The 13760-nt window shown below is 37.8% G+C and overlaps 1 protein-coding gene across 1 annotated transcript; it reads left to right on the top strand.

Annotated features, from left to right (window-relative positions):
• The first annotated feature begins 8794 nt into the window (after positions 1-8794).
• On the top strand, positions 8795-12985 carry LOC124184520 (D-aspartate oxidase). Its single transcript, XM_046574309.1, has 7 exons — positions 8795-9057; positions 9661-9873; positions 11315-11540; positions 11672-11739; positions 11871-11988; positions 12098-12199; positions 12489-12985. Exons 1-7 carry the CDS (start codon positions 8873-8875, stop codon positions 12603-12605), a joined length of 1029 nt encoding a protein of 342 aa, XP_046430265.1. The 5' UTR covers positions 8795-8872; the 3' UTR covers positions 12606-12985.
• Positions 12986-13760: the final 775 nt, after the last annotated feature.

Raw genomic sequence — 13760 nt, 5'->3', positions numbered from 1 at the left:
TTCCGTTAAATGATAATATACGGTTAAACAAATTCGTTTTGATGTCAACCAGTACACGAATCTCGCAAAAAAAAAAAAAAAACTTATTACATATGATGCGAAAATTAATACGAATTAGTCGGCGGAACATTGATTTTTTTTATGTGTCGCTACTTTGACATTTGAAATTCAATCCAATCTGTGATTCACTCATTTTCCGTCTCTACCCATTTCAATTCGATTATTTTGTACAGAAATTTAAATTCAACCAAAGGGAAAAAACAGGAAATGAACGAATTTGCTACATCTTTAAGGCTTTCAGAGTGATTAGAATTGTAAAATGGATCCCTAGGCTCTCATCCATAATTCAATTATTGTATCTATTTCTCACGTATTTGGGAAAAGCGTCACGTGGTTTGTCAACGTATTAATTTGTTCAGTACCCGTTATGTGACTACCTTGTAATCAATTAATCAAAAAGTATCAATTTTCTACTGACACTGAGTAGAATTTCATTTGTTATATTTATTAGAAAGTTCCAGTGAAATGTGTATCGTTACAATATCGTTTATTAAATATTCTCAGTATTACAAGAAAATGCGGCACAAGCAATTATTTAGTGTGATCTCATAGTCGTCAGTGCTATGTTTTCTGGTCACAGTATTAACGTTAAATCTGTTTGACGAGTTGATCATAAATTTTTTCATTAAAAAAAGAAAACGCCTTACCATCAATTTATCGTTACACTGACGTCGAATCGATCCCATCAGTAGTAACATTACGGAACCATAGAACGAGTAACCGTAATGAAAAAGAACCTATTACAGTTTCTGAGTACGTCTACAAAACTTGTTTTCATTTTGTATATACAAAGGGCTATATTTTTAGTCATGGTAAAAATGAAAATGGTTAATGACTCTGTAGGAACCACAATTAGAAATTTCTCTCGGTACACCAGCATCCTTGAAACGCAGGACTTCCTATTCTCATAATTTAGAAAATTTTCACGACACCGATTGCGACGAATCGTAGTTCGAAGTGCATGCCAGGGTAACATGAATCGAGTTCTGCACCCACCCAAGCAGGCTGTAAGTCGCGTCGTGTTACGCCTGCCTTACCAAGCGCGATATCGCACGCGATAGTAAATCGAAAATCGATCACCTCGGGTTCGTTTTGTGTAGCCAAATCGCTACATACAAAAAAAAATACCGGAAAGTAAAATTTATCTACACCACAATTTTATACTTCTAATCATAGGCAGGGCGGCGGGGAGGAGATCATTAGTAGTCCAAATCTAGGATTACGATCGGATTCTGCGGTATAGCTTTAGACACCATCTTGAATTCACGATTTAAGTAAAAAAATATCGATCGTAGAAAAGAAATTGTAATCATCAATGTTGTAGAGAATTAAATCTCGTACAAGTTTGATTGTAACTATTGTTGGTGAAAATTTGAAAATGGGCGAGTTATTTTGCAAAAACAAATGCGCCCATAAATTCAAGTTGGCGTCCGAATCTACGCCAGAATCTGCACACTGAAAAACGAGCTTATTTACTGTTAATAAACGCGTATTTGGATATGGTGAAATAAATGTTTCGTTATTATTATAAAATTTTAGTTGAGCCAAATAATGATCGATAAAATTTGTTATAGTTGACAAATCATATTTGGCTCAAATAAAATTTGATAACAATAACGAATCATTTATTTCACCATATCCAAGCGTACGTTTATTAACTGTAAATAAACTCATTTCACAGCGTAGTTGAAATTCTGGATTTAGACTACCAATGACCCCCCTCTAACGATTATAAAAAGAAAACGGTGGTATGGAAGAATTGTAATTTCAAATGTATACATTTCGACTGGGCTAGAAAACGTCGCTTCACCATATTCGGAGGGAAAGGAATTCTTGAACTAGGAAAATGGATTTTCTTGTAGTCCGTGATTCACTTCAATCTAGTATCCCTTATATTTTCCAAATACTATCACTTCGATTCAACAATTTCTATTTAGCTAGTTTGTCAAAATGATGTAGCTAAGCGAATGCCTTCATTCAACAAAAGCCTTTCTTGTCGCGATCGAGTGAAGTATTGATTCGAGTGAATCCTTTGCCGTGTTTCCAAATAGAGTCAGTTAAATACCATTTCATTTAAAGTCTATGTATTGTTCCTCCAAGTCGCATGTTCGTTGACAAAAACGATTATGTACTTCAAATAATACGAATACACGAATCTAGCCTGAAAAAACTTTACATCGATTGAACGTATAGTTTGTTGATCTAGCCGGAGCTTGTTTGGCGTAACTTGTCGAATTGGAACTGGTTCAATTTACATTACTGCAATCATTTAGTTGAATCGATCGAATGTCACTTGACTAAAAAATAACCCTGTCCCTCCGTGTATATCTAAGGGTGAGAAATAGAGGGAGTTTCAAGTTTTGAGAGCCGCAGCGATGCTGTGCATTATTGCTCATTCGTCGAGAACCGTTCCAACCCGGGCAAAACCACTTGACTTCTCAGTTTCTCACGATCAGTGAGGAAAGCCAAAACTCTTCACGAGTCGGTTGTGCATCCCTCGAAACAAAGCTGACGAAGCCCATTTTCGCAGAACACCGTTCGTGTAACGCAATAAAGATAAACTGTTGTTTATTTTATACACAGGGAGAGATTTCTGACACCGCGACTGAAACCCTATCCCAAACTCTTCGGCCCTCATTCTCACACCCACTCGATACGACTGTGTTTAACCGTTAATCATGCGCTAGGGTTATACGCGTATGCGAACGACAACGTGTTTATTTTATTCAATCGCTGACTCTCAATTCGGCTCTCAATAATTCAAACGGCTTGGAGAACCTTTGGCATCGGTATTTTGGCCACCCAACACGCACTAGACACGCTTTTGTCCCGGGAGAAAAATAACGTTTCTTAAAACCGACATTCGACACTGTGCAACAATTTATTATTGCATTATTTCCTGTGCTCGCAAATATTTATAAATATTTCGTTGATGCGTGAATTCCTTTTTCCGCTGATAATTTTTTTCTTCTTTCTTTTTTCAGTTTCCACGTATCAACCTGCACTTTTTACTTGCGGTTACAATAAGTAACGTGTAATTGATTGAGTCGAAACAATTCATGTGCATTCTCGATTAAAAGATTCAAATATGTCAATATTGAATGTGAAAGAAAGAGTAAATCACGAACGTGCGAAAAATAAATTTCTTACAAGTCGTACAAGTAGGAAAATTTTTTATGATAACGTTGTTCATTTATTGCAAAGATGTTCCGATTCTTATTTCAAAATCACTCCGGTTTTAAAAAAACGCCTTAGATTGATTGGAATCTATTGATTAAAATAAATACCGCGAATTCAGCGACACAGGGTAGGTAATTATTACAAGAAATTTGATCGCTGTTTAATACATGATAAAGCTGTGCGCACACCTGATACACGCGTCTGAAATCATCGGTTATTGGTCAAACAGATCGACACTTTGATGTCCTCGTGAATTGCGATTGGTAAGCAAATCCCCCTCTTGGCACACGCCGCGGTGACGATTGGCAAGTATTATTATGGCGTATTTTCGTACTTGAGTGACGTAAGGTCTCAAGTCACAGGCCCTAGTCATTAAATATGGATATTCGAATGCGTTTTTTCATTATAAATTGCATAAAATCATCGCCTTACGCGTTGCGTGGTGCCGGCGAAGTAAATGAATCGGCGAGTAAACAGACAATAATAATAACGAGATGAAGAAAAAACTTCGTGAATTTTAATCTGATGTCACGATTTTTGTACTTTACGCTGATACGATGCGGTAGAAATGAATTCCTCATCGCCTTCTCGCCTGCTACATACGCTCCTTTGATTTTGAACTGATAATACAGGGCTTATCGCAGAGTGCAAATTGCTACGTCGATGGGGCGGCGCCTGTTTTTCCGATCCGGGTATTTAAGGGGCTTCTCACCTCTTATTATCGAAATTTTTCACAGTGATAAGTATTTTTCTATTCACACGATCAGTTTCCGCAACGCTTGAAACTGCCGCGCGAAGTGAATCTACGTCGAACTAGTCGGACATTGAGAATTTGTCAAATTTATCTATCGTTGGTGTTCAAGAATAATTGATACTAAAGTTATGAACAAAAGCTTGGCCCTACTGAAAATTTTTATGTGTCAAATTATATGATGTTTTGAATGAATACATCGCGTAATTTATTGAACGATTTATTTTGTAAATTCTATCAAATGTATAAGAAATCATATAATACATTACGGAAGCACGAATCGCCATATATATTTGATCAATAATTATATAATCAACTATATAGTAAACTATACGAATTTCGATCTCGTATATATGATGAATTATGCTTTCGTAATTTATTACTAATTTCTCGCGTATTTTATCGAATTTACAAAATAAATCATGTCATGAATTACACATTAAATTCTTTCAAAACATTTTACAAATTAACACATGAACATTTTCAGTAAAGGAATATCGATTCTTTATTTCGAATTACTTCAAAGCTGTGAAAACTCGAGTAGATTCGTTCGGTTTTACCCCACTCCAGTTCACTTTTTTGCAGGAAAACTATTTTTTACAAATTCACCGAAACGTATGTATGTATATTTTTATCTTGTCAATAGTTAATTTGATATTAGCGTTTTCAGTTAAAAATCGATGTAAGTGCAAGCTTGTAAAATCGAATATTTACCGACATCGAATGTTTCCCGATATTAACGAAACAGAAAAAAGTAATTTATATATGTAAATGTCGAGCAGATTGTCTTCTGAACAAAGTAATTCGTCGTGTTATGAGATAAAAGGAAACTCCTAGATTTTGAACCATTTCAAACATGATTTCAAAGCAAAATTCGACAACTTTTTCATCCACCTCTAGGAAAATCTTCGTACAGCTTATACGAACGTGTGAATTTAATTTTCTCTCAAAATGCAACAATCCCGTAATAAAATAGTAAAGAAAAGTATTGCTTCTCCAGTTACCAGCCTCCGTGAAAAAAACTAACTGCCGTAGAATCGTGACAAGTGAAATCAATAACCTGTCGTTCGTTAAGTACAGATTTAAGGTACCAAAAATTCCTCAACGCACAATTAACGACATCGAAAAATTTCCGACTACGCAGCAGTAAATCGCGAGGAACGTAATCAGTTCTGACGCAAAAACAAAAAAAAAAAGCGAAAAAAATCCAACACCATGCACATTGCTTGCAGTGTTGTGCGGGAGGGAAATTTTCATCGTATCGTCGTGAACTTGTGCAGGAATTGACGAAATGAAATTTTGCGAACAACCACGCGACTCTGACATTGCTGCGCAAAATCGACAATCGGCGAGGCGACGCGACTGCCGATTTAATTCCGTGGAACAGACCCCGGTCCTTTGGTCCTTTTGCACGCCGAATAGTCTCGGTTTGTACCAAGCAGGAGTCCGAAGTCGCCTCTCGTTGCTTTATCTCATTTCCGGAGCGTATTATGTCTACCCGTAGCTGCACGAGTGTAAATAAATACCTCATATCTCGGGCTGTCATCGGGCACTTCACTCCGGCAAACTTGAACCGAGCATCCATCCCAGCTTCAGGGGCCCAGAGACGTGCCCCATATTCAGTCTTGCCGAACCCCTTCGGACGTTCGCCTCGCGAGATCCGCAAAGTTTCTAATTTTTAATATTCAACTTTCCCTCACGCGGAATTGGGAAAATTTCATTTTAGTTATAGTTACTAGGAGATCGGAAGAAAATTGTTTACACAGTTACAACGACGGTTATTATTCGAAGGAACTAAATTTTCCTTTCACGGCTGGAAAGTTCATTTTCATCTTTGGCTGTGGTCAAAACTGAAAATAGTTAAGCTCTGTATAATAACAATAAAAAGTCGAAATTTTTGTCGGTGCGGTTAAATTTTTCGCGTTGCCATTTTTCGCTCTCTGCGTTTGGTAAAACTATTCATTCGTGATTTTTATTGACAATCGCGCGGTGTTGGTTCGTGATCCGCAACAATGAAATTAAATGTTTAACAATGACAGGAACTTTGTCAGTGCGCAAATGTGAATTCCCACATCTTCATTGTTTGTTTTGCTTCATTGTATTATCGGACGAAAGACTTCTCCGAATAGCGTCATCTCACGCTGTTGCAGGATATTATCGTAAGTTGGAACTCTCATTTTTATCTATAACAGTGATTAAAATATGTCGATGCAGTTTATTCGCTATTTTTCTAATTCGTCTCGGTCACGGATATTATATATATAGTAGATAAAATATTTCGACTCGGTTGAACTGTAATATTTTTCAGTCAAGATATTAAATTTTTTTTAGAAAATTAACAACTCTTCCATCAGCAGTCTATGCAAGTAAAGATGATCGTATCAAGAGCCTAGTTTGCTTTTTTAACATTTTTCGGTGAACTTTAAGGATCGTGCTACATATTTTTCGGGCAAATTGTTTTTGCCGCCAATGCATGGATCGTTTTTAAAAGTGAAAACAAAATCACCCGAACAGTATAGATGGTGAAAAAGATTTTGTTTAAGAATGATCAAAATTTCCCAGCATCGCTCGGTCTCCCTTAAAAAAACAAGAATCAAATTGCTACGAAATTGCGCGTGTAAAATAATACTTCATTCGTTGGTTATAAAATTTGGTTTTCCTTTTTTGTCTTCAACGGTCCTTCGGGTATATGTCTCGTAATGAGATTATGTTATAGGTATGTTTTGTATATACGTACAACGGTTATCGCACGAGTTACGTGTCGAATAGCATATAGCCAAGGGAATTCTGCGAAACACAATCTGACAAGTTATGGAATTCTCGTGCTGTGAGAGTAGATTGTTCGCCCTGATCGTCGTCGAGAAAGAGGATGTTGAACTACATCGCATTGCGTGATCGGTAAGCAGAGTGTAAGACCTTTGTCAATTATATTAAGAAGTATTATGCTCCGTTTATCGGTAATGCGGTGTGACCAACAACGAAGCCTTTTGCGAAATAACATTTTCCTCATAGCCAAGTTCATCTCTAACATCGAGTTTCACGGATCATCGACATCGTTATTCTGTTTCGATTCACGCAATTCCCATATTTCAGCATAACAGCCGGTCACTTGAAGGCATTATGCTGAGAATATGCGGTCTTGTAGACTCAAACTTATCGACATGGCGCAACGACTGACAACGTGAAGTGAAATTTATTTCAATAAATCTGAAACTATCCGTGAAATTTTTCCAAGTAATCTCCCGGGCATATGCGAGCGAGTAGTTTTGAGAATTCGATACAGAAGATATCGGAGAATGACAAAATGCTAAAACGAAATTTCGTTAAAAATTCTTACAAACTTTTCGAAACTGCAGTACGGCGGAAGTAATGAATTGAAAACTTGATAAGAAATTTTTCTGAAAATTTCCTCCTGTGAAGATTTCGTTTGTTCTGATTTTTTTTTTTTTTTTTTTTTTTTCGAGAAACGGAGTTAAAAATGGTTTTTCCGAGTCATATGTTACACAAATTGGGACGTTTGGTAGAAATCCTTAATCTTCATTGAATTTATTTCCCGAACACTCAGTTCCGGTTGTTTTTTTTTTTTTTTTTTTTTTTGTTGAGGTAGGTAAACATATTTATTAAATATTTATAAATATTTTTACCCATCACCATTATTCGCAACACACGTCAGTTGCTATCACCAAGATGAAATTCAAACCCTGAAGAACGTGAGAAACTGACTATATACCGACTACTATAACGTGATAAAGTGGCTAATCATTGTTTTTGAGTGAAACATATCATCAAATAGCATTCGACAATAGCGAAGAGATTCCTCAACTTACGTATTTTGAAAGATCTTGCTAGTCGAAAACAAAAGAGTAATAAACTGGTGAAACTGACTGCACGTATCTGGAAATGATATACGCATTGGATTATTGACAAGAGGTCAAGAGCATGTTTATTATATTGATCATTAAGTATTCATACATGTAATTATTTAATCAAACCGATTTTGCGCAGACGAAAATTTGTCGAAAATTTGAGCCTTACTTTCCGCACGATTTATTCGCCTCAATTCAACTTACCATTTCCGCAATTAGTCAATTTTCAACGTTATTAACGGAATTATTAAAGAGGTTTGTTGTACACATTCTAGTAACTTTTTTACGATTACGAATGCTGTTCTCTACTTAGTCAATAGTATTGTTTTGTTTCTTTTCAGTTTTTAATTCAATATCGTCATTTTTTGACTATAATCAATATATCGGATGCAATGTTGTGAAATTAAATATTTAACCATGCCAGCACTGTGATAACAACAAATATTTTTTGCTGATTTGTAAAAAAAAAAAAAAATAGTGTTCCGAAGAAAATGAGGAATCGTAGAGTGAAATCGAACGAATCTGTTGAAGTTTAAACAATTTTGAAGCGATTTGAAACCAAGCATCCATTCGGCTATGTCTATTTAACCATTTTTTGAGAGTTCTTCACATAACAAGCTTATACATATAATTTATCTGATAAACACTCAATGCAACAACTATCTCGTGTGATAATAAAGAAAAAGTATAGATTTTTCGCCATGCAGCCTCTTTTAAAGATCGCCAGCGGCATCCGTTGTCTGAACGAGTTCACGGGGTTATCATTGTCTCCGCGACCTATCGCGAATTGCATGTATGTGTGTACATAAATACGAAGGGAAAATGTTATCTCATGCCTGGGTTTTTCCGTGTGCCGTAAACACAATTGCGAATTATCGTTCACAGGGTCGTTTCGAAATAATCGCATAGCATTTGTACCTTGTTAATACCTTGTTAATCGAAACAGCGTCTCAGTCGGGAATCCGTCTCGGAGTATTTCACTTGCTTGCTTGCCGTCGGTCCGTCGAGTGCAGAAATGAATATCGCTGTTATTGGCGCAGGTGTCGTTGGCGCCGCGACGTCTCTCGCCATTAAGGAAGCATTTCCGGTCTCACGAGTCACCGTCTTCGCCGACGCTTTTTCGCCCCAGACGACCGGCGACGGAAGTGCGGGACTCTGGACTCCCTATCTTTTGGGAAACACCCCCGCCGAAGACGTCTTGTAATTAATAATCAATTCATTCGCATTCATCTTTCCTATTCGATTAAAAATGTAACGACTGAAAAAAGGCACTGACCATTCACAAGGCTGAAGTTAGGCAACGTTGATGTATCGCAACATTGAAACCAAAAATTAGTATTTTGCACCTTCAGAACACCTGAAAATGTTGAATATGCGAAATATAAGTAGTTTGATACCGTATTAACAGTTTAGTAAATTCGAAGCAATCTTAAGTTACAAAACAACTACTTTTTCCAAAGATGCATCGGTACAATAACGTTACAAACTTCAGCCCGATGACGATTCGGTGTCACTCGTGCTTATTATATCTGGTTATTTCCGTGATGCACCTCGTAAGGACCCCTGATTATAGGCAAATCCAGGTAGAACAAGTCCACTCTGAGCAGCTCCGAGTTTCCCCGTGGCCAATCAGTCGCGTGTTAACAAAAGAGCAGCGGAGGCTGCGAAGCTGCTCCGAGTCAACTTGTACCCCGATTTGCCTACGACTAGGGGCCCCAATGGGGCGCGTAACGGAAATAACCCAGGGTAGGTGTGTATTCGTGTATTTGTAATTATTTGAAAGACTTGAATTTGTGACCCAAGGCGTTGGTCCGGAGAAACTTATCGCTGGATGCTGAGTATTTGGAAAAGCGAGTCGGCGGGAGATGCTGGGGTTTCTCTTATTCCGATCACCAGGGTGACCAGCGATGCTCGGGGCGTTCCCGAGCAGGCTTGGACTTCTACGGTTTTTGGCTCTCGCAGAATGTCCCTCGGCGATTTGAGGAGACTGAACGAGGAGCAGGCTGCTGAATACACGTTCGTATTTTAACCCGAGTACGGTAATCCCTCCGAATAGGGCCGCTTCGCCTGATCCTTGCTTCAGCGCTTCTCCCACTACTTTCTGTTTACGAGTGTTTGGACAATTATCCCTGTGTAGGCCCGCTGTTGGAAAACGCTTCACATCACTTATCGATGATCCGTCATCTCATTTTTGAGACATTTTAGGCTGCGAAATATTCTCGGACTCATGTACATGTATTCGGAATCACATTGAATAACTTGAATTATTTCATTGAAAAATAATAGTGAAAACCCTGACACTGGAACTAGAACGTGGGAATTCAAGTAATTTTGTACATTTTTTATTTAACACAAGTCATATTAACGTACGAATACATCGAATCGAATCAATACTTCTCGTGAGTTCAATGCAATATAGATCGTGTTTTATTCGCACCAGAGCTCTGACGACGTATGGAGGGTTTGAAACAAATCCGTAGAATTATTTTATTCGCCCAGAACATGCACTTCGTTCCTCTCAGCGGCATGCCTCTCATAATCATTCAACTGCTCGATGATTTCTTGATCGATATAAACTTTTCATTGCATATTTTACACTTACCAGCGATTAAGTGAAAAAAAAAAACTGTCACCTCAAAAACAAAAAGCAATCGACAAGAATGACTCGCGGCCCTATTCAGAGGTGAAGTCGGCGGCACTATTCGGAGGAAATACGGTATTCGAATGGAACGATTAAACAGTATGAAAATTCGGAGCACAGTTTTTGGCGTCTGGAGAAAATCCACTAGCTTATCGCAAGGAGGTTAAATTCCCACAAATCGATAATTTTTACTAATTTTATTACCGAGTAATCGTACATTGAGTATTTTAATAACTACGAAGGTCTCTTTAAAACCAAAAAATGGAAAACACCGGAACCATCGATGCCTCGTTTCAAACCCCATCGAAATGTTTGAAAGTCCAGGAGACTCGATCAACTTTAGTTCATGACGGTTTGATTATCTTATTCGTAAGACTATTTTTTACATATTACCTGAATATTGAACGTCGAATATTAATTCTGCAACGTTGCAGCGATATTGATTGTGATCAATAAATATAAATAGCATTACTGAATTCTGCATGGCTGCTGAAAAAAAGTTTCAGTGAATTTGTAAAAAATAGTATTCTGAACAAAATGAGCCATCGTAGAGTGAAATCAAATGAGTCTGCTAGATTATTACCCTGAATTTTGAAGTGGTTTAAAATGAATTGTTGATTTCTAAAGCTTCGTTGATAATTCAAATATTTTTTTTTGTTTTCGTATTTTCGAAGAGATATTCGTAGCTTACGAATATAAAAATTATGATGAATACTCATTGTACGACAATCTCGTAATAAAATCAATAAGTGATTTTGACTTTTGGCCAACCAACCTTAATTTTTGGTGTTTAAAATTATAATTTATGGGCTGCAGAAGCGGATGGCAATTCATAACTTTCACTGCCGAACCAACGCGCCTCATACCCTGGATTTTGGCGAAATTTAAATCACTAGGCGGAAATATTGTGAAAAGGAAAATTTCGAAGCTTGATGAATTAGTTGACGAAAGTTTTGACCTGTTGGTCAACTGCACCGGTCTTGGAGCTCGCGATCTGATCGGAGACGCGACAATGCAACCTGTTCGAGGACAGGTCTCCAGGGTAAAAAATGTCGTCCACAGAATGGAATTGAGAAAGATTTTCTTTTGGAAATATTTATTCACTGACGTAGTGTAATATAATTATCGGATTATTTTAACGATCGACACAAAACTGAACAATTTTTCATCCAGGTTGAGGCTTCCTGGGCATTTCATGTATTCCTTGTTGAAGACGAAGCCGGAAACTACGTAATTCCAAAGTGAGAGAGTTTCAAGTGAATTTTTACATCGTCTAACGTAAAAATTGAGTAACGAAAAATGATCTCATGTACAAAGTGCTGTTATTCGAATGGTTTGTAACAGTTGATTGAAATTTTCGATGCTTGCGTAGTGTTGAAAGCGTGGTTCTCGGCGGCACTCATCAGGAAAATGATTACGACTGCAGGATTCGAGAGGAAGACGAAAAGTTCATTCACGAAGGATGCTGTAAATTGCTTCCAGCTTTACGGGTATAATCGCTCATAACGTGCTACCTAAATCGCGACGCTACTCGATAGATAATAATTAGACCAAATTCACAATCAGCCAAAACGATTCTTCGTTTTCTTCCAATTTCAGGAATGTAATATCATAAAGCGATGGGTTGGTCTTCGTCCTGGCAGACCTCGAGTACGATTAGAAACAGAAAGTCGAGCAGCAGAGAACGGGAAGAAATTTACGGTAAAATCTTTCGATGTTCTCGGTAAAGAAAAGGGGGCGGGGTCGAAATTCTGAATTTGAAAAGTCCCGACAGCGGCATATTCCGAATTTTTGAGCCGCCGGCTTTCCGACCACTCGAAACTTTGTCTTTTCGTTAAAGTTTGATTTCTTTACTTCAAGTTTCGCCACCAAACAATTCGGAATTAGGTACTTTCGGAGCTTTATAAATTCGGAACTTCAACCCCACCCCGTGTAAAGCAAACAAAATTCCAAGCTCTGTGACGGCTGATAATCTTGTAACATTTCCCAGGTCATTCATAATTATGGACATGGTGGAAGCGGAGTTACTTTATGCTGGGGTTGCGCACTCGATGTTGTGAGAATCGTGCACGGTTTGAAGGCTGAGAAGAATCTCTCCAAATTATAAAAAAAAAGTTTATCAAACCGGTCGTGTTGCTTGATAAGAATATCTCTACCTAATACTATTCTCACTTCTTATTTCAACTTTTTTATTTAAAACTACTAGCGTCGATCGAAGTCTCGACGATTACTTTGCGTTAAAACTGTTAAAGACGACCAATAGTCGGAATGAAAAGTGACGAAGTAGGACGATGAGTTCCGTTCATAATCCCTGAGGTTTTCTTCCAACGTGAAGAATCGGAATTTCCAACGGGGAAATTATTTAGCGTAGGTACGAGATTCGTGCGATAAACGTGATTGTTCGTTAATATATTATTGCACAGAGCACGCAGAGTTGCCGGTGCAGCGGATCGCCACCCCTGGTAATAAATTAACAGTTTAATTATACGTTCGTGGGTGTATCTATAAACAACATCGAGTCGTACACAAGTCGTACAAGTAACTGCACATCAATCTCCAACCCTCGTCCTGCCGACGTTACGCAGGCATATTTCATAGTTAAATGCGCTTTCGAATAGGTACAAGTTGACTTTGCCTCGGGACACATTTGTACACGTATTCAAGCTTTCGGATGCGATGCACTTTACAATACCGACTGGTCTCGAGCTTCCGTGACAGTCTGCAGTGTCTGTAATACACGTAGCGTTATATACGTATACGTATAATATATTGTATAGACAGCCTTTTCGTGACTTGTGTACTTGACACGCCAAAAATATTCGGCCTAATTTCTTGCTGCCGGTTTAATAATCGTTGCGGGTATTATTACGGAGAATTATGCATTAGCTTTATTATTTAACGAAAATACTGTGCAGCGGAACTTGTTTCGGTGATATTAAAAATAGACCGAAACCAGGTCAATATTATTGCGACAAAATCATGATTACAATAATTCGTGCGCCTGTTGAAACTTAACAATCGGCGTGTGAATCCTAATTACTAATTGTCATAATTCGACTCGCAGTTTTATCTGAGATCTTCCTCCATAAGTAAAAGTATGAGCGGCAATTATAATCGATAGACGTTTTTCACAGCGTTAGCCCATCAACGGCTACAACTCTATTGATTCTTTCGACGGTAAATTTCACTCGATAATTTGAAAAACATTTTTTTTATCCGCGTGATCGTTGTTTCTACGAGCGCGTTGAAATCTCGCGAAAAG

This window comes from Neodiprion fabricii, chromosome 6 (genome assembly GCF_021155785.1).
Source record: "Neodiprion fabricii isolate iyNeoFabr1 chromosome 6, iyNeoFabr1.1, whole genome shotgun sequence".
Classification (NCBI taxonomy): Eukaryota; Metazoa; Arthropoda; class Insecta; order Hymenoptera; family Diprionidae; genus Neodiprion; species Neodiprion fabricii.
Note: the sequence above shows the minus strand (reverse complement) of the source record. Positions and strands in the feature narration are given on the sequence as shown.